The following is a 21,240-nucleotide window of genomic DNA, read 5'->3' as shown; positions in this document are numbered from 1 at the left end:
ACCAAGGAAAATTATAAAAGACAAATGATTCAGTTCTTCCAACAAATGAGGATTGGGATAGTGATAACTCTTATGTTGGGGAGGGAAGAAGGTATAATCAGGAGAGGGTATATGGTAAAATTTTGAGGTGGAGAATAAAGTTCTATCTCTTTTATGGGTGATAGTTATAATGATATTTGTCATATGATTCATAAAACTGTACATGTTTTGTTATTTTATGTATTTGCTTTAATAACAAAAGTTAAAAATTTTAAATTTCTTTCCAAGGTGGTTATATGGAATGAGACTATACCAATGTCAGAAACTAGTTCCAGTGTCTTGTTCTGACACTATCTAACTATAAAAAGTTGTTACACTTAAGTAGCTTTATAAAGTCATCTCCTTCTAAGGCCGTAAGCACGCATGCAATGGAAATTAACCTGCATAATAATACTAAGAGGAAGATCTTAAATACCTTTACCTAAGATAATGACTTGTGAACACAGCATGAACTATTTATATACAAATAGATGTCTGAAAACAGTTTAGTGAATCTCTGTATAACTGCTATAGTGTTAACACATTAAATTATTTCTTCACCATAAAGGTAAACTTTAGCTTAAATCTAGTTTAATGTGTTCTGAATTAACCCAATTAAGTTTGCTGTACCACTGCCATCAAAATAACAACATATCTACTTTCTATCTTTAAACTTTAAGAATGCTTTGTTGTAGTACCGATCCTTGTTCTAAAATAAAATGAACATACTTCTCATTTTGTAGTTCCTGTATTTTCTTTAAATTTTCTCTGTTTTTTTCTTCAATTTCTTCCTTAAGTTCCTTTACCTGGGTTTTATAAAGTGTCTGCAAAACAATTGATAAGAAGAAATGTGTTTATGGTGGGTTAGTAGACAGTTCGGTAGTTTCTTATAAAGTTAACCAACTAACATATGATCCAATAACTCCACTCCCACGTATTTACCAAAGAAAAATGTAAATATCTATCCACACAAAATCTTAAACATGAATTTTTATTGCAGCTCTATTCATCATAGCTTCAAACTGGAAATGACCCAGATATCCATCAACAGATAAAAATTTTAAATTGTGGTGTATCCACACTACTCAGCAATACAAAGGAATGAAATGATGATACATACAACATAATAAAGCTAAAAAATATTATGCTGAGTAAAAGAAACCAGGCACTAAAGAGTATATTCTGCAGGATTCCATGTATATGAAATTCTAGAACAGGTGAATAATAGTGACAGAAAGCAAATCAGTGGTTGCCTGCAGATAGAGGAGGGTAGAGAAGACTGACTGCAAAGGGCCACAGGGAGTTTTTTATGGTGAAGGAAATGTTTTCTATGTTGATTGTGGTAGTGGTCATAGTGTACACACTTTTCAAAACTTATCAACCTTCACGCTTAAAACGGCACAATTAATTATATAGAAATTATACCTCAAAAGTATGTCAAAAACTGTGTTGATCTGGGAAAAATACCAAAAAGAAATTTAGCATGCACTACTTATTTAAAAGTTAGATCAATTCTTGCAATGAATAATGTTAGAGAAATCACTTCTCTTTTGGAAGGGTGGGATGGTTGACAGAGGTAGAAGAAACAGCCACAAAGATTTATCAAGTGTTCTGCTAACATATGAATAATATATATTTATTACAGAGCAATGATTCTTACAAGATTTACTAAGCTTCTGTCAACTTCATTGATAAATATTTAACAGGTGTTAGACCTACATTGTGTTAGGTGCTGGGGTTAGAGTAAACTTCTGGTTCTGAAATTTATTTTTTTTAATTAACTATCTTTTTTTGCTATAAAAGATAAGAATTTTAAAGACCAGTAAATAGTTGTGGAGAACTATTTTTATACTGTACACTTAATTATCTTTCTAAGAAATAGCACTTCTCTATGAGAAAAATACATACATTTCTATGGGAATGCAAATAAAAGAAGAGTGATGGCTTGCTCTAGTTTAAATGTTTACAATTTCTAAACTGAAATATTCCATTCTGCCTTTAGGAATCAGATTCTCGTCTCTTTTCTGACTTCAAATACTGAAATACACACACGCACACACACACACACACACACACACACACACACACGTAATCAGTGAAGATATAAGAAAAATAACCTGATTTAAAAGCTAAGATTAAAGAAAATATGAAATTTGGTTCATAATAACTTACCAAATTTAACAATATTTAACCAAAGCCTCACAAGCAATGGAATAAATCAGAACTAAGACACAGGGTCAGGTTTTGTATTGCTTTTGTAGAAGCAAAATGAAGAATCCATAGGAACCACCCCAAGTCATTGATGCCCATCCCGAAGTCTGAAGGTACTAGATAATTACTTTGTGGAAGCTTATGGATAAGACAGTGTGTGTGACATTATAGGACACTGTTAGAAGTGAAGGAGTACTACATACTTTGAACAAATAAGGTTGATCTACACTCAGGGAAGGGTTTTCAATAATATTGAACTTTTTTAAAATTTAAAAACATATTCCAGTAATGGTCTAATAAGCCAAGAAAGAAATAGATCAAAAAATAGAAAGTTGCCCTGTTTATTAGGAGATAAGAAAAGTAGAGCATGGAACTCTAAATCATGTGAAAATTCTATAGAGCTTTAAAGGTGTTCAGATTTTTTACTAGGGAAACCAATGCTTCCAATATTGTTCACACTTGATTTCTAGGGCATGTTCACCAGTGCAACCTGAACTCTATGCATTTAATTGCACTAAATAAGGTTTATAAGAAGGATGACTGCCAGTGTAGTAGTAATGGAGCGGCTAGAGAAATGTTAAGTTTAAACAGCAGAAAACAAGCTCGGCAAGCAAGAGAAACAAAAAATCCAGAGGCTTCAATAAAGTCTCAAAGCCTTAGCTATAAATGCTCATCAACAGCAGTAATGAATAACTTGGTCTACAACAAATAAGAATGATTTTTACAAGAAAAGTAAAACAGATGCATAAAATGTACATACAGCTAAAACAAGAAAAAGCCCTTGAATTAGTTATATCTATACCTATAGGTAGTTATATCTATGAATGTATGTATGTAGGCTATTATAATGTGCATTGGATGTGGTTCCATAGTGAAGCGGTTAGCACGTCTGCTTTACATGCAGAAGGGTCCTGGGTTCGCGCCCCAGTGGAGCCACGGTCCATGGTCTACAGCCATGCCACCTTGAAAAAGCCCAATGTCTATCTCAGAAGCTAAATAGGGTCAGGCCTGGTTAGTACGTGGATAGGAGACTACCTAGGAAGACCAGGTGCTGTAGGCATAAATAATAATAATAATAATAATAATAATAATAATAATAAAAAAATGTGCATATGTGAACCACATATGGTAATACTGACACTCTAAACGACCCGAGCTTGATACCAGGCAGACAGAACCCTTTTATTGTCTCATACGTAGCTCTGGGTTGATGGCAATTCTGGAAATATTTGCACGAAAATGGCCATTTCTTTACAATGTACCACACTACGAACTCAGATTCAGAAATAAAATGTAGAAATGTAGATATAAAAAGGAGAAAACCACTTCATAGTTATTTGAAAAGAATCGGAGTTTACATTAAAAATCTAAATACCTTGTTTTAAGTCAGGTTTTGAAACAGTCTATATGTTAAAAATAATTCTCACCGAGAAATATTGCTCAGCTTCAAGCTGATCTTGCAGTTCTCGCATCTGTCCTTCATTTCCTCTATATTGTCTTCAGAAAAAAAGAGAAAGTAGTAAACAAATGCTCCTATTTATAGTAGACTTTATATTATTCTTTGTTTCTTAAAGTTATAAAAATAAAAAACATTTACTACAGTGACCTTTTAAAAGAATCATACTTCATTATATGGTAACACTTTACTAAATATATTTGGCTAGGCCATACTGTCTGGTTCCATTTTGCTCCTTATAAAGTACCATGCAAAGCAGACGGAACCCTTTTCTACTGAAGGTCACTTTCAGGAGAATATTAATTGTGGATTAATCCAAATTGCAAAAATGAAAATGAATAATTTGGTAAATTTCTGTAGAGAAAGCATTCTTAGGGATACATTTTAAATGTCTTATATAGTAAGTAAACCATTAAAAACAGAGGACATGAAAATATTTAATACATAATAAGAATAATTCAGTACTACATATTATAGCCAATTAAGCAAAAGAGGTGTGTGGAAATGAATTATCAAGTAAAGAATAAGAAGGGAGGCAAGAACGATAACTGACAAAGGAGGAGGAACACAGACAACTACATGTATATAATACACACATGTATATAATAAGAACAACTCACATAGAGAAGAAGACACAAAAAGACAAACACAATAAAACGTACAAACACAGATTTTCAAAGATGAACAATTCCATATGCAGTTGCTAGGTTTTCATATTAGATATTAATAGCTTTGTATTTTCAGCATCTAAGGCATATGGTCAATGGACACAATAAATGTTCACTGAATACTGAGTTAGAGTTATTTTTTAGAGACAAAAACTATAAAACATATTACTGGGTGAAAATAGTGGCTCTAAAAGGGAAAAAGAATTTCATCAGTATAAAGCCAACAAAACCAAAACTGACAATTTTATCCAAGAATTACTGTATTGTAAAAAAAACTGACAAATGAAGCTATTATAACAAATTTGGAGGAAATAAAAACACATGACTTGGCATAAGATATACCCATCTTTGAAATTAAATTTTGAAGCATGTCCTTATACAAATTCTGAAAGCAATACTGACACCTTGCTTTGTCTCCATTTCATGTAAGTGGGCACTATGAGATGAATCAAAAGAACAAAACAAAACAAATAAACAAATTTAGGGTCATCATGTTTAATTCTAGTCTCTAACATAAACAAACCTTGAACATATCCTGTAAGGTACTGAATCCCTAATTTAAAAAAAAAAAAAAAAAAGGGGGGGGTTATCCTTCATTTCTGTAATTCTGCAGAGAAAAAAGATGACCTTTCTGGATATGAAAATCACATGAAGAAAATTGTGTTTTTTTCCCACCATAAACAGACTTACTGTAAAGTAGCCTTGAAAATCTAATCTTTTTCTTTCTTTAAATACCTGTATTTTTTTTAGTAAGCCTGTCCTTCCAAAGCTTGAATTCTCTTGTAAACTTTCATTGCAAGTAAATTCTTTTATTTCTAAATGCTTTTTGCTAACTCTACCTTTCACAAACTCTAAGTACATAAATCTACACACATATAAAATATCAAACACATAAGCAAGACTGAACACAAAAAGAAATCAAGAATGTTATTTCTGAGACTTACTTTGTAAGCTGAGCTAACTCAAATTCTAATAATCTCTTTGCTTCCAATAATGTATTTATTTCCTGTTTCATCTGCTTTTCTAGACCTTTTAAATTGTCTGCCTCAAATGCTTGAGTCTTCAATTCGTTTTGTAACAACAGTCGCTTATTTGATTCCTGCTCCAACTGCAGCGTGAGATTCTTAACCTATGAACGAGAAAAATAATTGGGATTTTAAATCTCTTTAAATTTATTAGATATTATTTGAAAAAAGACTAATCAAATCTCAATTCTAATGCCTTATACCAACAGAGAATATCAGTATTCTAAAAAGTCTCCATTGTTCTGTGTATTATTGCAGAATTTATTATTAAGTCAAAGTAATTCCCAAATTTCAGATATGAGCTCTTAGGGGGAAAATATCTGGTTTCTTTCTACTCCAACCTATATGGAAATTTAAAAGTAGAAGGTTAGTATAAAATGGAGAATATTAACTATGGATTTATTTAGATATGTTAGCTTTGGGGAAGACATTCCTAAGGGGTTTTTCAATTTACCTGTTCATTCGTAAGCGTTTGTGCTCTATCTGGTCTACAACCTTCCAGAGTTTAGTGACACCTTCCTTAAATCCCAGATATGACTAGTCATAATACTCCAATAGCACTCAGTACTTCCTCTTTTAAGAATGTTATGCTCATAATCACTATTTTAATATTTGTTTTTCCCCCTGGACTATAAGATACACAAAAGTCAAGACCATACCTATATTATTCAGTACCCCAACTACTAGTACAGAAACAGGCAGATAACAAGATGGTCAAAAATTATATTTTTTAAATGACTATTATCTTTCAAATTTTCAACACAAATTATTTCTACATGCTGGCTCTAATAGGTATCTCTCTCTTCTAGGCCATTTTATATACCACTATCAGATTAATTTCCCTAAGAGTGTTTTCACCTATAGCTCTCATTTTAAGTTTAAAATATTATTAATACCTTGGTCCCCAAGTTTCTCCCATTATTAATCAACAAGTCTCTTTTTCATTGGTCAGATCAAGTCCCTTTTGTCCCTTACTCACCTATCTTCTTAAGCACTCAGTAATCACTCTTTTATTGTTATCTTCAGTGATAATGGTCCCTCCACTAACTTTTGACTCTCAAACTATTAACTTTTAAGGTCTTCCTTAACCTTTAAAATAATGGTAACACTTCATTCCTCCTTTGTGAAGTCTTTCCTAATTATTCCAGTCTTCTCTTTCTCCCTTCTCTAATTTACGTATGTGGACTAATTATTTTAATCTTGTAAGTAATTTCTAAAACATATGATAACACAAGGATATAACATCATTTTGTCTTTTATTACTTTGTAAATTTGTATCCTGTGCTTTCTATCAATCCAAGCCAGTCAAAACTCTGCAATTTAAATCTTTTCTGAAATCTAACAGTAATGCTCTTCTTTGGGATTACAGGATATTTTACAATAAAGACAGGGTTTTTTTTGTTTGTTTTTTAAAAAAGCAGATGGTCAATTTCTCCGGGAAAGGAGCTATGACATTGCTACACAGTTGTCCTGTCACAGTGCAAAATGGTATAGATCCTATGATGTTGAGTGTCCAATAACTATTTGAAGATGAAAATTCTAGGAGTTAGGGATATAGTGGTGACCATATTGTAATGAACACAGATACACATAGGTTATTTTCTTCCGTGTTTAAATTATAATGACTTTTAGTCATAATATGATTGTTTCTCTTTCATAAGATGAACAAAATCAGTACTGTCTATTTTTCTTACTTCATCCTCCATCCTTTCTTTATTTTCAGTCAAATGCTCGAGCTTCTGCTGAGATTGTTTCAGATCAACATCTAGCATGGAACACTGTTTCTCAATCTGAACAACCCTATTTTCAGCCTTCTCTCGAGCTTCTCTCTCTTCCTTGAGCTTTTTTTCCATCTCTGTAAAAAAAAAAAAAAAAAAAAAAAAAGATTATGAACACACATTTAAAGAACAAGACTACTTTAATACTTTTCACTTTCATGGGCTGTGTAACACAAATTGGTGCCAAAAATCCCTCTTTAAGCTTCTAATATCATACTTTCTCAGATTTCCTGTTGCTCCTTTGGCTGCTCTTTCTTTTGTTGGCTCCCTTTGTTCGTTTCTCCTCTTCTACTTGACTTCTGAATGTCAGACTGCATAAAGGCTCCATTATGATTCTTCTTCTCTTCTGCTCTATTCTACCCTTATTCTTCCCTTTGCTGATTTCATCAGGTTCTGCATATGGCTGGCTCCATGTGTAAATTCCTGAATTGAAACTTCTCCCCATGAGCTTCAGACTTACATACCAATTCTATTTGATACTCCACCTAGATATCAAATATGCTTTTCAAAGTTAACATATCTAAAAGAGACATCTTTATTTCCTTCCCATACCAAATCACTCCTACCTCAGTCATCTCGATGTCAAAATATATTAACATCAATCCAGCTGTTAAAATTAAAGGCCTGAATCTTTCTTTCCATTCAATTTATCATCAACTCTTGTCCTTTGTAACTCCACTTCTTTTCAGCTCTACTCCATTGATACTTACAGAATATAGATTTTTAGGTGATCTCCCTTTTTAAATTCTTATCTCCCTCAAAAGCATTCACCATACAGCATCATGAGTGGTCTTTTAAAGACATAAATTATACATATCAGCACAACTTAAAACACTACAATGGTTTCCTATCATTCTTAGAATCACAATATTGAACTTATACTCAGTTCTGCCTAGAACATACTTACTCCCACTGTTTCTGGTGTCTGATTCATTTTGACTTTCAGTTCTTATCTCAAGTATTATTAGCTCTAGGTAGTACTACTTAGAACCTATCATGCTGTGTGTTTAGAAGTACTTTGTAAACAATGAGAAGCCACAAAGGGATTTTAAGAAAAACTAGCACAATAAGATTTGAATTTTAAAAAGATCATTCTGACCTAAGTGAGAAAAACAGATTGATGAATAGAACAACTCTTGGCAGAGTAAAAATTAAGAATCTATTGTAATAGATCAAACAAAGTAATGATGTCATCACAAACTAAAAGGGAATAGGAAAGGAGGACTAGGTTGTATAAATCATTTGGAAGTAGAAATCCTGAAAGATTCCCAAATTTGTGGCTTGGGCTCCTGGATACTGAAATCCACAACTCTCCTTAATCATAATAATATCTCTCATTTATTGAAAGCTTTCTATGTACAGGCACTTTACATACACTTTTATCATCTAATTTTTCTTTCATTAGTCATAGAATGGCTAAGAGGCAAAATAGTTTTGTCTGATTCCAAGCCTGGGCTCATAAAAACTATATAACCCTTTACTAGGATAGTAAGAATATGGGGTAAGAACAAGTTTGACAGATAATAAGTTTCCTGTTGAACAAACTGAATTTAAAGTGCCAAGCAACACTTTCAGATTGTAGTAGGTTAAGAAGTGAGTAGAAAGTCAAGAAAAGGAAGATTCCTCTTTTCAGAACTTGGGCTATAAAGGGATGAATAAAACAGTGGCAATTAGGAAAGATCACAGGTTGCTGCAACGGTTTGTCTTTTTTTAAGATGGGAGAGATTTGAACATGTTTACAACAATAAAGGATTCAGTAGAGGAGAAAGGTTAAGGATAAAGAAGAGCAAAAGAGATATAGTAGTCCCCCCAATCCACAGGGATACATTCCAAGACCCCTAGTGGATGCCTGAAACCACAGATAGTATTAAATCTTATATGCTATGTTTTTTCCTATATACACATACCACCTATAATAAAGTTTAATTTATAAATAAGGCACAGTAAGAAATTAAAAATAACTAATAATAAACTAGAACAATTATAACAATACACTGTAATAAATCATGTGAATGTGATTTCTCTCTCAAAATATCTTATTGTACTATACTTGCCCTTCTTGTGATGATGTAAAATGATAAAATGCCTATGTGATGAAATAAAGTGAGGTGAATGATGTAGGCATTGTGAAATAGTGCTAGGCTTTTGATGGGAGTGTCTATAGAATGGACGTGCTGGACAAAGGATGGTTCATGAGCTGGTGGAAAGATGGACGTCATGAGATTTCATCACACCACTCAAAACAGTATGTGATTTAAAATTATTTCTGGAATTTTATATTTAATATTTTTGGACCTCAGATGACCATGGGTAACTGAAACCACGGAAAGTGAAACCACAGATAAAGGGGGACTACTGTAATAAGATGAGTAAGAGACTGGATCTGAGTACAGCTAGAACATACCAGCCAGGACAGTAAGAGGATAGAGGGAAGATGTTGAAGATGGGTAAAGAATTAGAATAGACTGATTAAGTAAGAGAACTAGATTCTGAGGAGTTTATAACTATGCTTTCAGGATTGCTTTTTGAAACAGGAGAAAAGTTCACCTAAAAGTGTAGTAATAACAAAATGGCATAGGAAGTTCGAAAAAAAGAGAAATAAAAGTTTGGGGGAAGGAACTAGTGAGTTATATATAAAAAATTGAGAGCTCAACTGTGGTTGGAGATAATGCATTGGGCACACCATTTGAAGACCCATATGAAGTGAAGAAAGTGGCTGGCTGGTCTAGGGTGTGTTTAGAGGCCTAATATGGTAGAAATACAAAGGAATAAGAAAATTGAGGGTACAAAGCAAGAAAGCAGATGAGTTGACAGACAATAAGTTCCAGAATGGACTGGGATGAAAATAAAAAACTGAAAAACTGGGAGGGGAGAGGGGTAATGATTTCACTAATTTTTACAAGGAGTAGAGAGTAGCAGAGTGAAAGAACTAGGAGGTGAAATTGTGATTTTAAAAAAAGGAAGGTATCAAAAAAAAGAGGGAAGATATCCTCTTCTCAGATCATTATTTATAATTTTTAAGAATTTATACTACCATAAAGTGAAATTTTAATAAATCAAAAAATTGTGTAGGCATTATTTAAAAATTTATCATGTAGAAAATATTAAAACTGACACTTACCGTACATTGCAACAGACTTTGCCTCTTCAATAGATTGATGTTTGTCAGTTAAACGAGCTTTGGTTACTTTATGTTCATTTACCTCTTGTTCTAACCTTTGTTGTAATGATTTAAGCTTGTAGTTTAAATCTATCTCTAAATTATTCTTTTCCTGAAAAACGAGAATGAGAGTCATGTAATACAGTTCAAAAGACACATAATTAAATCTTATTTAATATCCCACAAGAAATAATATATGAATTAACTGGCTTGAAATGTGACACAACATTCCTTAAATATTTATATTCAGGATATGTTTATTTTTTATACTTATCTATTTCACATTATCTTCTTTCTAAAATCTTCTTCTTTTTAAAATCACAATAAGCACATGTAATTAAAAGCAAAATATCACCTTTTCTTTACCCCCCTTATCCCCACCCTTTCCCATCTGAATCATCAGCCACTGTTGATGGCAGGGCAAGGTTGCAGTGGTGGTTATGTTCAGGAGGGTTTACTGCTAGGATCAGAAATAGGACAATCCTTCTATTCATTAAAAAAAAATTTGCTACCACTTTTTTTAAACAAATTATCTCTACATTTTTAAACAAATTATCTCTATCTACATTTGCATCTATACCTAGATTTCTGTTGCTTTGATAAAAGAAAAAGTCAAATTGATTTCCATTTCTGTTTGGGTGCTTCTTCTAATCTTCCTTTTTTCATCTTATTTCTACATTTACAGTGGGCTTAAATATCAAAAAACTATTCTGATTGTTACAAAACAGGTACACAAAGGACAGATAACTGGTGGATTTTCTCACTATCTGAGGATCTAGTAAACCAGTAACATTTCAGGGAGACATCAAAAAGTGAGACCTAGATCTGCATATTATTTAATCTTTTTTTTAAGCAAGGTAGGGACAGAGGATAGCCAATGACATTTTTGATTGTTAAGAAAATTCTACATGTAAAAGCCAATCACTTTGCACATTTTCTATTTTGCTAACCCTTACCAACAAGATGGAAAAAACATGCATGTCTATATTCTAACTGTGTTTTTCTTCTTCATAAGGCTAGTAAGGTTCAGCACCTTCGTCTTACCCATGTACAAAAATAATGGTGAATGAAATCCATATGAAAAGGTATTTCCAAACCAAAAAAATTTGTGATCAAATAATATTCAACAGCTAATACCCTTCAAGGGTAAAAACAAAAATAACAATAAAAATCCCTAAGACATATACCCCTGCCCCCCACATTCAACTATACAACTATAAAAGCTTTAGAAATATAAATATATAAACATTAGGAGTGAATGCTATTTTATAAAACCACCTTATAATATCTGATAACTAGCAAATACTATCTCATAATTGATAATGTTAAATCACTTACCTTTTCTGAATGATTAAGCATGTCTTGAGCCTCTTTTCTTTCTCCTTCTACTCTTTCAATATTATGTTTGAGATGCTTCACCTCCTCTTGTAAAGAGGTAATTCGAGCTATCAAGTAAGGAAAAACATTCAAGTCACATAGTCATTTAAGCAAGTGTTTTTGTACAGCATGACCACTAAGATAAAAAAGTTTTAAATGTCCTGATCAGATAGAATTATTTTCTTGGTAGTATATACAATCACTACAATATATATATAGCAATACAAATGTTAATGTTAACTGGAAATCATCTTCATTTCACAAATGGTCCAAGAGATGGAGTCTGAGCTTGGTTCAGAAATCATTAGATCTGAGTCTTTACTCAGTGTTCTTTTCTACCATGTTAAGAGTAAGACCCTTTAGTTAATTAAGGCAAGTATTTAAGTTTGGCTTTTTATGTGCCAGACATTCTAAAAGTATTTAATTACTTTTAACCTAATGGAGCCAAACTTCATTTTTATAGAAAACTACATTTTTAAGAATCCAAGTGCTCTAACAAAGCTTAGTTTTAACCTACCTGAGGCTCACACCATGCAATAGTAGCAATTCATATTTAGTAACTATCATTAAAACATGCTTTACACCTTAAAGGTTTTTAATGCATAAGTATTTAACAAACACAAATTTAATACATGTAGAATTTAACATAAATGAATATAACTATATGGTCTAGTTCAAAAGTTAAGAATCGATTTTCTTTTTTATGATTCATACAGGCCCAGGATTTGGTAGGGAAATGGATAAAGCATCCAGATAGACCAAAAAAATTTTGTACTTCTTAAAGTTCAGTGTTTAACTTGCTATACTTGCCAAAGTCTTCACTCTATCTGCTTTCCATGTTTTAGTCTTTCCGAAGTAATTCTTTAATTAAATGAATATTAAACATTTGGCATCTGATAATGATTGTTTGTTAGACAGCAATGAAACAATTTTATATACACGCACACACGCACGCATGCACGACAATGGCATTATATTCATGAAGGAGAAACATCCGCCAGTTTCTTTTACATGATTGAGCAAAAATACAAAGTGTGTGTTTGTATGCAGAGAGATAAAGTAAATGTGGCAAGATGTTTAAATGTTAAAGTGCTACTGAAAAATGCTTTTCCTGTACTTATAATAGGTTTTAAAAATCTGTGCAAAGATAGTAAATTCTGAATTTTTCATGTAGAAGTTTACATATAACTTCTAACAAAGTAATGAAAATGAATTGAATCCATTACAGGTTCTTAATAATCATATGCAACACATGTTAAATAAAATAGTTTATTTTCTTCATTTATTCTATTTTAAAAAACATGTAAGGAAGAAACTAACTTGTCTGTGCAATACATGAAAGCATGGAAGCTTCATATACAAAAAGAAATATATAGTATATAGTGGAAGGAAAAAACACAAAATATCAGGTATCATAAACTAAATGGAATAAAACTTCTAGAAGAGGGAACAATATCTTCATTATCTAATCAAGGAATTTAACCGGCTACACTAAATATAGCACTAACCATAGAAGAAAAATAAATTGGACTATATTAAAAATAAGAAAAGTTAACACCACTTGTTCATCAGCAAACAACATTAGAGTGGCAAGGGAAACCACAGAGTGGGAGAAGACAATGATACATATATTTGACAAAGGACAAATATCTAGAAGTCATACAAACCAATAAGAAAAAGTCAAACAATCCAATAAAAATATGGGCAAAAGACTGGCACATCATAAATTGCCAGTAAACATGGCAAATTCCTCAATCTTAGACACCAGGGAAATACAAATTAACCTATAAGGAAATACCATCACATACCACCAGATTGGTTAAAACATCATGACTGACAAAACTCAGCTGGGATGAGTACTGTCCTTAATAAGAATGTGGAGCAACTGGAATTCTCATATGCTGCTGATGAATGTAAACTAGTACAGCTACTTTGAAATATGTAGAAGTACTCATTAAAGCCAAATATATATATACTCTCTGGCTCTGCTGTTATGAGGTATATACCAACAGGTAGCATGTAAATGATTACCAAAAAAAAAAAAAAAAAAAAAAGTATAAGAAAGTTCATGACAGTACTATTCATAATAGCCACCAAATGGAAATAGAACATCCATTTGCCACAGAAAGATTGGAAAGGAGAAGTAGAGGTATAAATGAAACAAGATTGGTGGCTAGATGAAGATTATTGTATCTAGATGACTAAAATTTTCCAAAATGAAAAGTTAAATAAGAAACCAAATGAACAACAGGACTTTAAGAAAACACTTTTAAAAATGGTAATTAAAAATATTTATCTTTTTGCATTTCAATCTGAAGAATCAAAGATAAATTTACTAGATGAAGAGCTTATCATTTCAGTTAAAATTTTCATTCCATGACATCTTAATCTTTGTCAATTCATTCTGTTTAAGCCTCTAAAGCCTGGACTTTTGAAAGCTAACTTTCAGTCTATAACAGCAGCCTTATCTATTCACTCGTCCAGGTGCTGGAGATCTTCAGGCCCATATCCTATTTCTCTACAAATATGAAGCTAAATTTTTTTTTTTCATTTTTAAAGAGTTGTAATAAGTAAAACAAGAATTATGTAACAGATCATATGTGGCCCACAAAGCCTAAAATATTTACTATCCAATTATATTTGGGAAGTCATTGCCCATACATATGAAGAAGCTTCTGCTCACTAGCGTACATGAAGGATATTCAACTAGGAAATAATCCTGACTCTGCCAGAAGCCCAGTGTCCTAAACTATGAGAAATTTATATCTGAGGGACCTGAAATTTCTTAAGGACTATAAAAGATCAATGTAAAAATAGTGTGTTGTATGTTTTTAACCACAGTGCATCTTTATATGTACAGTAAGGCTCATATAAATGATGTGCATTTTTTAATGTGTATGAGGTTTGATTCACATTTATATTAAAAATTAAATGTTAAAGGAAGCACTGAAAAAAGATAAATCTCAACAATAAATGATGCCATGAATTTTCCTTAACATCACTGATAATTAAAAAACAGATTCAATTAAAACCACTGTTGATGAATACATGGATGACAGTTTCTTTAACGCATGCACTTCAAAGCTCGGTTATATCTGGAAGATCATAGACTTAAACAACTTTAGAACTGGAAGGATTTATAGGAGGTCACCTACTCTACTCTCCTTGCTTTATAGATAAACAAGGCAGATGAACTGACTTTCACAGAGTTAATAAGCTGTATATAAAAAGGTCTAGAAAAGCAACTTAAGTATGAGGCTTTTCTAATACATATAATGAGGTTATTTTTTTGATTATAGTTAGATCTATTTTAAGCCTAGTGCCTGAGAAATAGAATTGCACAATGTTCCTCAGCTAAGAACCAACGAGAGATCTTAATTTCCGTTTCCACAGTCACAAAAACTGACCCTGACCTCTCTCCACAGAATTATAGCTAATCATCAAGCCTCATGAGACCCCAAACTATGTTCCCATCCTGTGAGTAAGGTTAAAATGGACTACCCCACCCCCATTTTTCCCTGAAAGATCTGGCAACTTCCATGCATATCTGTTTGATTAGGTAGTATAGATGCTGTTGCTAATAAGACTACAAAATAGAATATATGAGAAGTGGGTAAAACCAGGCATTTTTTTGAAAAAAAACAAAAAACGAAAAACAAAACTGAATTTTACTACCATTATACAAATTGTTCCTTTATTCATTATTAGTTATACTCAATCTTTTCTCTTTTAGACACACAAAGACTGCCGATATCTCTAGTCCTAATCTTCTCAGCACCCAATTCTTTATTTGTAATGAGATTCTATTTCTACAATTGATTTTCTATTTCTACCAACAATGAATGAGGAATTCCCAGGTTTTAATAGTAATAATCCTCTCTGCCCAGATTAGTCCCATTTTGAGTATGACTTTTGTGAACTAGGCATGTTTTAAAATTGAGTTTTCAGTAATCTGGCTGTAAAATTGGAAATATCCACATTACCTACCTCACAGGGGTGCCTGTGAGATTGAAATTACAATGTGATACAACTGTAGGCATTATATTGAAAGAGGAAAATGGCTAACCATTTCAGTTTTTTACCAAGGTCATTTTCTTTATGAGAGCAATATAAAAAATATATTATCTTACACTTAAAAATGTTAAAGATAGGAAGTTTTATGCTTTTAACCACAATTAAAAATAAAAAAAAAAAATTAAAAAATTACCTTCTATTGAAAAACAAAATGTGTTATATACATACATTGGAATATTATTCAGCCTTAAAAAGGAAGGAAATTCTAATACAAGCTACAACATGGATGAATCTTGAAGACGTTGTGCTAAGTGATATAAGACCTACACAAAAGCACAAATATTGTCTGATTCCACTTTTATGAGATAGCCAAATTCATAAACACATAAAGTAGAACAGCAGTTACCAGAAGCTGGGAGCTACCACATAAGGGGTATAAAGTTTTCGTGATGAAAAAAAAGTTCTAGAGGTGAATAGTAGGGATGGTCATACAACAATGTGAAAGTAGTTTATACCACTGAATTGTACACTTAAAAATGGCTAAAATGGTAAATTTATGTTATGTATATTTTACCACAGTAAGAAAAAATATTACCTTGAAGGTCTCCAATCATCTCAGAATCATGACCTCTGTCTCTTCGTTCAGCTTCTAACACAGCTTGCAGCTGGTAATATTCTTTGTCCGTTTGTGACTTGGAATTCTCTAAAATTCTATTTCTCTCCTGTAATTCTCTGTTCAGGGACTCGAGCTGACTAATTGACTTGCTCATCTCTGTGTGACTCTTCCTTAATCTTACAGCTGTGTCTGATTCTGTCCTAAGTAAGTCATTGGCTTCTTCTAGCTATTTAAAAAAGAGAGCAAGAAAATAGGTTTTTCACTAAATATACAATCAAACTTATTGATAATTAAAAAAAAAAAACCACATTCAAAAAACTTACCTGCTTTTGTAATTGTGCCAGCTTCTCATTAGCAAGCTGTGAATTCTGACTTACTTTCTTTAAGTCTTCCAACTGATCCTTTAATGTAGCAACTAGAAAAGAAATAAATAAAATGTAGAAAGTACAAAGTTTTCATGGAGAAAACATATAAATCTATTTAAAAAAATAAAATTTAGTCTTAGGCCAAAATAGTCAGCTACAGTAGGTCCACTCCCAAAGTGAAATTTCATCTTGGAAGTACTTATTTGTTTCTATGATTGTATTTCAAATTATTTATTCCTAAGGCCAATCTATTAGTGAAATATTATAAAGCTAGTTTTAATATTTATTTTTGAATAGTAAAAATCTTTGAACAGTTCAGTATTCTTAAAGTGGTTCAAAATTCAAAAGGTACCAAAAGGATATGGTGCAGAATGAGTCTTCCTGCCTCCACACATCATCTCCCAGTCCAATTTTTCTCCTCAGTCACAACTACTACTAATTTCTTTTATACCCTTCCTAATATAGTCTATGTACCCATATCTTAACACATAAAAACATACATATAATACATATATGTTTTCACATGCATATCTGTATATGTATACACAAATTAAGCTATATAGACAAGCACCCTTGTTTTAAATAACCTGTACTATTTTCCACTTAAAGATACAGCTTAGAGATTCTTTCATATCATGTACTAGGAGATACTTTTTATAAGATGCATAGTACTCTACCATATAGGTATACCAAAATTTATTATATCACTGATTACATTTATACTGTTTGTAATTTTTGACATTTAAAAAAATGCTACAATGAATACCCTTGTTTTTATATCAGTGTGCTTGTGCACAAGTTATCTATGTAATTCTTAGAAGTGAAATCACTGGATCGAAGGGTGTAGAAAGCTATTTTAAATGTATTTATAACACTAACATTAAAACACATGAAATTCTAGGTTAGTAGTTCTCTAATGCGGCTGCCTGTTAGAAGTGCCTAGAGGGCTTATTAAAAATACCGATGCTCAGGCCATATGTCTAGATCAGTTAGCATCTCTGGAGTTTAAGCATCAGTATTCTTCAAAGCTTTCCAAGAGATTTCAATATGCAAGTAAGGGTGAAAATCACTACTCTAGCTCATGAGATGTCTTAGCATTATGGCTTCAAAAATATTTCATAGGCACTAAATTTAAGATAACCTCATGACAAAGACATCAAAGATAGTGTTAGACAGAAATTCCAGCACTTTTCAAAAGAAGTAACAATTTACCTTCATTTTCTACATTTCTTCTCTTCTCATTTTCCTGTTCTGCTTTTCTTTGGTACTCATTAATTCTATGTTGTAGCAACATTTTCTCTTTCTCAATCTGAGACACTGTAGATTCTAGATTTCTTCTTTGATTCCCCTGAAATTATAATGACAAGGTGCCACTGCAATTAATACTTATTTGACAGAATACACTTCTTAAAAAAACACACAACACACAAAGACTTAAGATAGATTTCTTTGTTTCAAAATCAGATACTACCCCCTAATGACAACTTTCTAATAACAGAACCAGCTTGCCTTATAAGACAGTGAGAATTCCCTATTTGAACTAGGTATGTAAAATTTTCAGAGATATTTGAATCCATAAATATAAAAAACAACTCATCAGATTGAAAGTCACTTTACTAGTTTAAGAAGATCATAACAGATTATGCTATCAAAATGTTTATTTACAATACTATATTTAAGATATGAAATATGAAAGGATTAGACAATTGCATATTTGATAATTCAATGGTGCAAAGCTCAAATGGTACCAAATGCTACAATGTGTGCATTAAGTTCATTAGTCCCTGTGTGTCTCCCTTTATCCTCTCCCTGCCTCAGTAACATTTTATCTTTGCTAAGACGTTCTATGTATCTACCTACTAATGCATATTAAAATTATGAAGGAAATATATATTTTAGAAAATAAAACTGTAGGAAAGAGGAGGGTTAAAAAAGAAACTTCTATAACTTAAAATTTTATTTTCTGTTTCTGAGTTACCACTATCAGCATACTCTGCTTTTGATGCTTCATTTTTATCTTTAAGACTCCACACTGGTCATCCTGAAGTGCATGTTTTTTCTGAACTTTCCTATCTTTAAGCAAAAACTGTCTTTTAGGTAAGATGCTGCCAGAGAGATTTTGTACAGTTTGACAGAGATCACATAAAGTCTTTCCAATTCCGAGGTTTTATCATTTTTTTTTTCACTTTTTTATTTTGAAATAATTATAAATTTGGAAGAGTTGCAAAGATAGTATACAGAGGTCTCATGTATCCTTCCACTCATTTTCCTCTAATAATTACATTATGTGTAACAATAGTACAATAACAAAATCAGGAAAATGACACTGGTAATAAAGTACGTATGTAGTTCTACGTCATTTTATCTCTTATGTAGATTCATGTAACTACCACCACAATCAAGATACAGAACTGTTCTATGAGCACAATGATCTCCTTCCAACCACTAATTATAAACACACTTATTTCTGTTCTCCCACCACCATATTATTCCTGGCAACCAATAATGGGCCCTCCGTCTGTATAATTTTGTCACTTTGAGACTATCATATTAATGGAATCATATAGTATGGACTTTTTGAGATTGGCTTTTTACATTCAACATAATGCCCTTGAGATTTATCCAAGTAGTGGTGTTTATCAATAGTTCATTCTTTTTGTTGCTGAGTAAGTAGTCCATGATACATATATATCAAACTTTGTTTATCCACTGACCTACTGTAGGGAATTTTGGTTGTTTCTAGTTTTTAGCTATTACAAATAAAGCTACTATGAACAGTAGTGTACAGGTTTTTGTGAGGACATGAGTTTTCGTTTTTCTGGGATAAATGCCCAAAAATACAATTGCTGGGTCGCATGGTAGTTGCATGTTAGTATTTCAGGAAACTGCCAAGCTATATTCCAGAGCAATTGTACCATTTCACATTCCCATCTGCAATGTATAAGTGATCTAGTTTCTCCACATCCTTGTCAGTTTTGGTATTGACACTGTTTTTAATTTTACTTGTTCTAATAGTTATATAGTGTTATCTCATGGTGGTTCCAATCCACATTTCTCTAATGACTAATAATGTTAAGCATCTTTTCATGTGCTTGTAATCCACTTTGATGAAATATATGTTTCATCTCCTCTGCCAATTTTCAAACTTGATTATTTACTGTAGAGCTTTAGTTTTAAATATTCTAGACAGAGTCCTTTGTGAGATTTGTAGTTTGCAAATACTTTTTTCCAGGCGATAGCTTGTCATTTCATCCTCTTATCAGGGTCTTTCACAGAGCAAATGTTGTAAATTTTGGTGAAGTCCAATTTATTGAATTTTTTCCTTATATGGATCATTTTTTGTGGTGTCATATCTAAGAATTCTTCATTAAACTTTAAGTCCCAAGGATTTCTCCTATTTTTTTCTTTAAAATTTAATATTTTTTGTTCACATTTGAAAATATGATCTGTTTTGAGTTAATTTTTACGTAAGACGTGAGACTTAAGTTGAGGTTCATATCTTGGCCTATTGAATAGCTAATTGCTACAGCACTACTTGTTAACTGTCGTTATTAGATTTTGGTACCTGGGTAATTTTAGCATCAGAAAATTCATTGGGGAGTGTTCTCGCCTCTTATATTTTCTGGAAGAGATAGTATAGAATTGGTGTTAACTCTTAAAACACTTAGTAGAATTCTCTAATAAAACCATCTGATTCTGGAGTTTACTTTTTTGGGGAGCTTTTAAATTATGAATTCATTTTAATAGTTATATAGGGCATTCAAATAATCTATTTCACATTTTGAGTTGTGATACTTTATATTTTTGTAGAAATTAGTCTGTTCAAATTTCACACTTACATGTTTTGAATTCTTTATAGTATTCCCTTATGATCTTTTTGATATCTATAGAGTCTGTAGTAATACGCCTTATTATTCCTGATACAGAAAATTTGTGTCCTCTTTTTGTCAACCGTGCTACAGGTTTGTCAATTTTGTTGATCTTTCCAAATAGCTAGCTTTTGTTTTCATTGATTTTCTCTATTTTGTTTTCAGTTCCATTATCTCTGGTCTTATCTTTATTTTTCCTTCCTTTGGGTTTATTTTGCTCTTCTTTTTCTAGGTTCTTGAAATATGAGCTTAAGTGATTAAGACTTTTAATCTCTTCTAATACAAGAATTGAATGTACAAATTTCACTTAGAGCACTAGGGAAGCTGCATCCCACAAATTTGAAGGTTTTATTTTCACTTCCATTGCTCAAATATTTTTTAACAGATGACCAGCCATAACTTTTTAACTTAACTTTAACATATTATTTCATTTGCTTCAAGATTTCCTCTTTGACCTATGGATTACTTAGAACTGTGTTGTTTAGTTTCCATGTGTTTTCGCATTTGCCTCGTATCATTCTGCTATTCATTCTAATTTGATTACCTTCTGGTCAGAGAACACATTTTGTGTGATTTCAATACTTTTAATTTTATAGACATTTGCTCAGGATGTGATCTATCTTGATATGTATTCCTTGAATGTTGAAAAGAACGGGTATTTTGCTCTTGTTGGGTGGAGGGTT

The 21,240-nt window shown here is 32.0% G+C and overlaps 1 protein-coding gene across 2 annotated transcripts in view; it reads right to left on the bottom strand.

The window, feature by feature from the left end:
- Positions 1–21,240, bottom strand: part of ROCK1 (Rho associated coiled-coil containing protein kinase 1) — a 128,339-nt gene that overhangs the window by 25,204 nt on the left and 81,895 nt on the right. For both annotated transcript variants that reach the window (XM_039844936.1, XM_039844937.1), the window contains exons 14-22: positions 17,901–18,036; positions 16,647–16,738; positions 16,303–16,549; positions 11,655–11,761; positions 10,278–10,428; positions 7,073–7,233; positions 5,298–5,482; positions 3,657–3,726; positions 748–842 (exon numbers count right to left, since the gene is read on the bottom strand). In XM_039844936.1, the coding sequence (XP_039700870.1) occupies positions 748–842; positions 3,657–3,726; positions 5,298–5,482; positions 7,073–7,233; positions 10,278–10,428; positions 11,655–11,761; positions 16,303–16,549; positions 16,647–16,738; positions 17,901–18,036 (1,244 nt within the window). The remainder of the gene's footprint in view (positions 1–747; positions 843–3,656; positions 3,727–5,297; positions 5,483–7,072; positions 7,234–10,277; positions 10,429–11,654; positions 11,762–16,302; positions 16,550–16,646; positions 16,739–17,900; positions 18,037–21,240) is intronic.

Source organism: Pteropus medius, unplaced genomic scaffold (genome assembly GCF_902729225.1).
Source record: "Pteropus medius unplaced genomic scaffold, Ma_sr-lr_union100, whole genome shotgun sequence".
Taxonomy (NCBI): domain Eukaryota; kingdom Metazoa; phylum Chordata; class Mammalia; order Chiroptera; family Pteropodidae; genus Pteropus; species Pteropus medius.
Note: the sequence above shows the minus strand (reverse complement) of the source record. Positions and strands in the feature narration are given on the sequence as shown.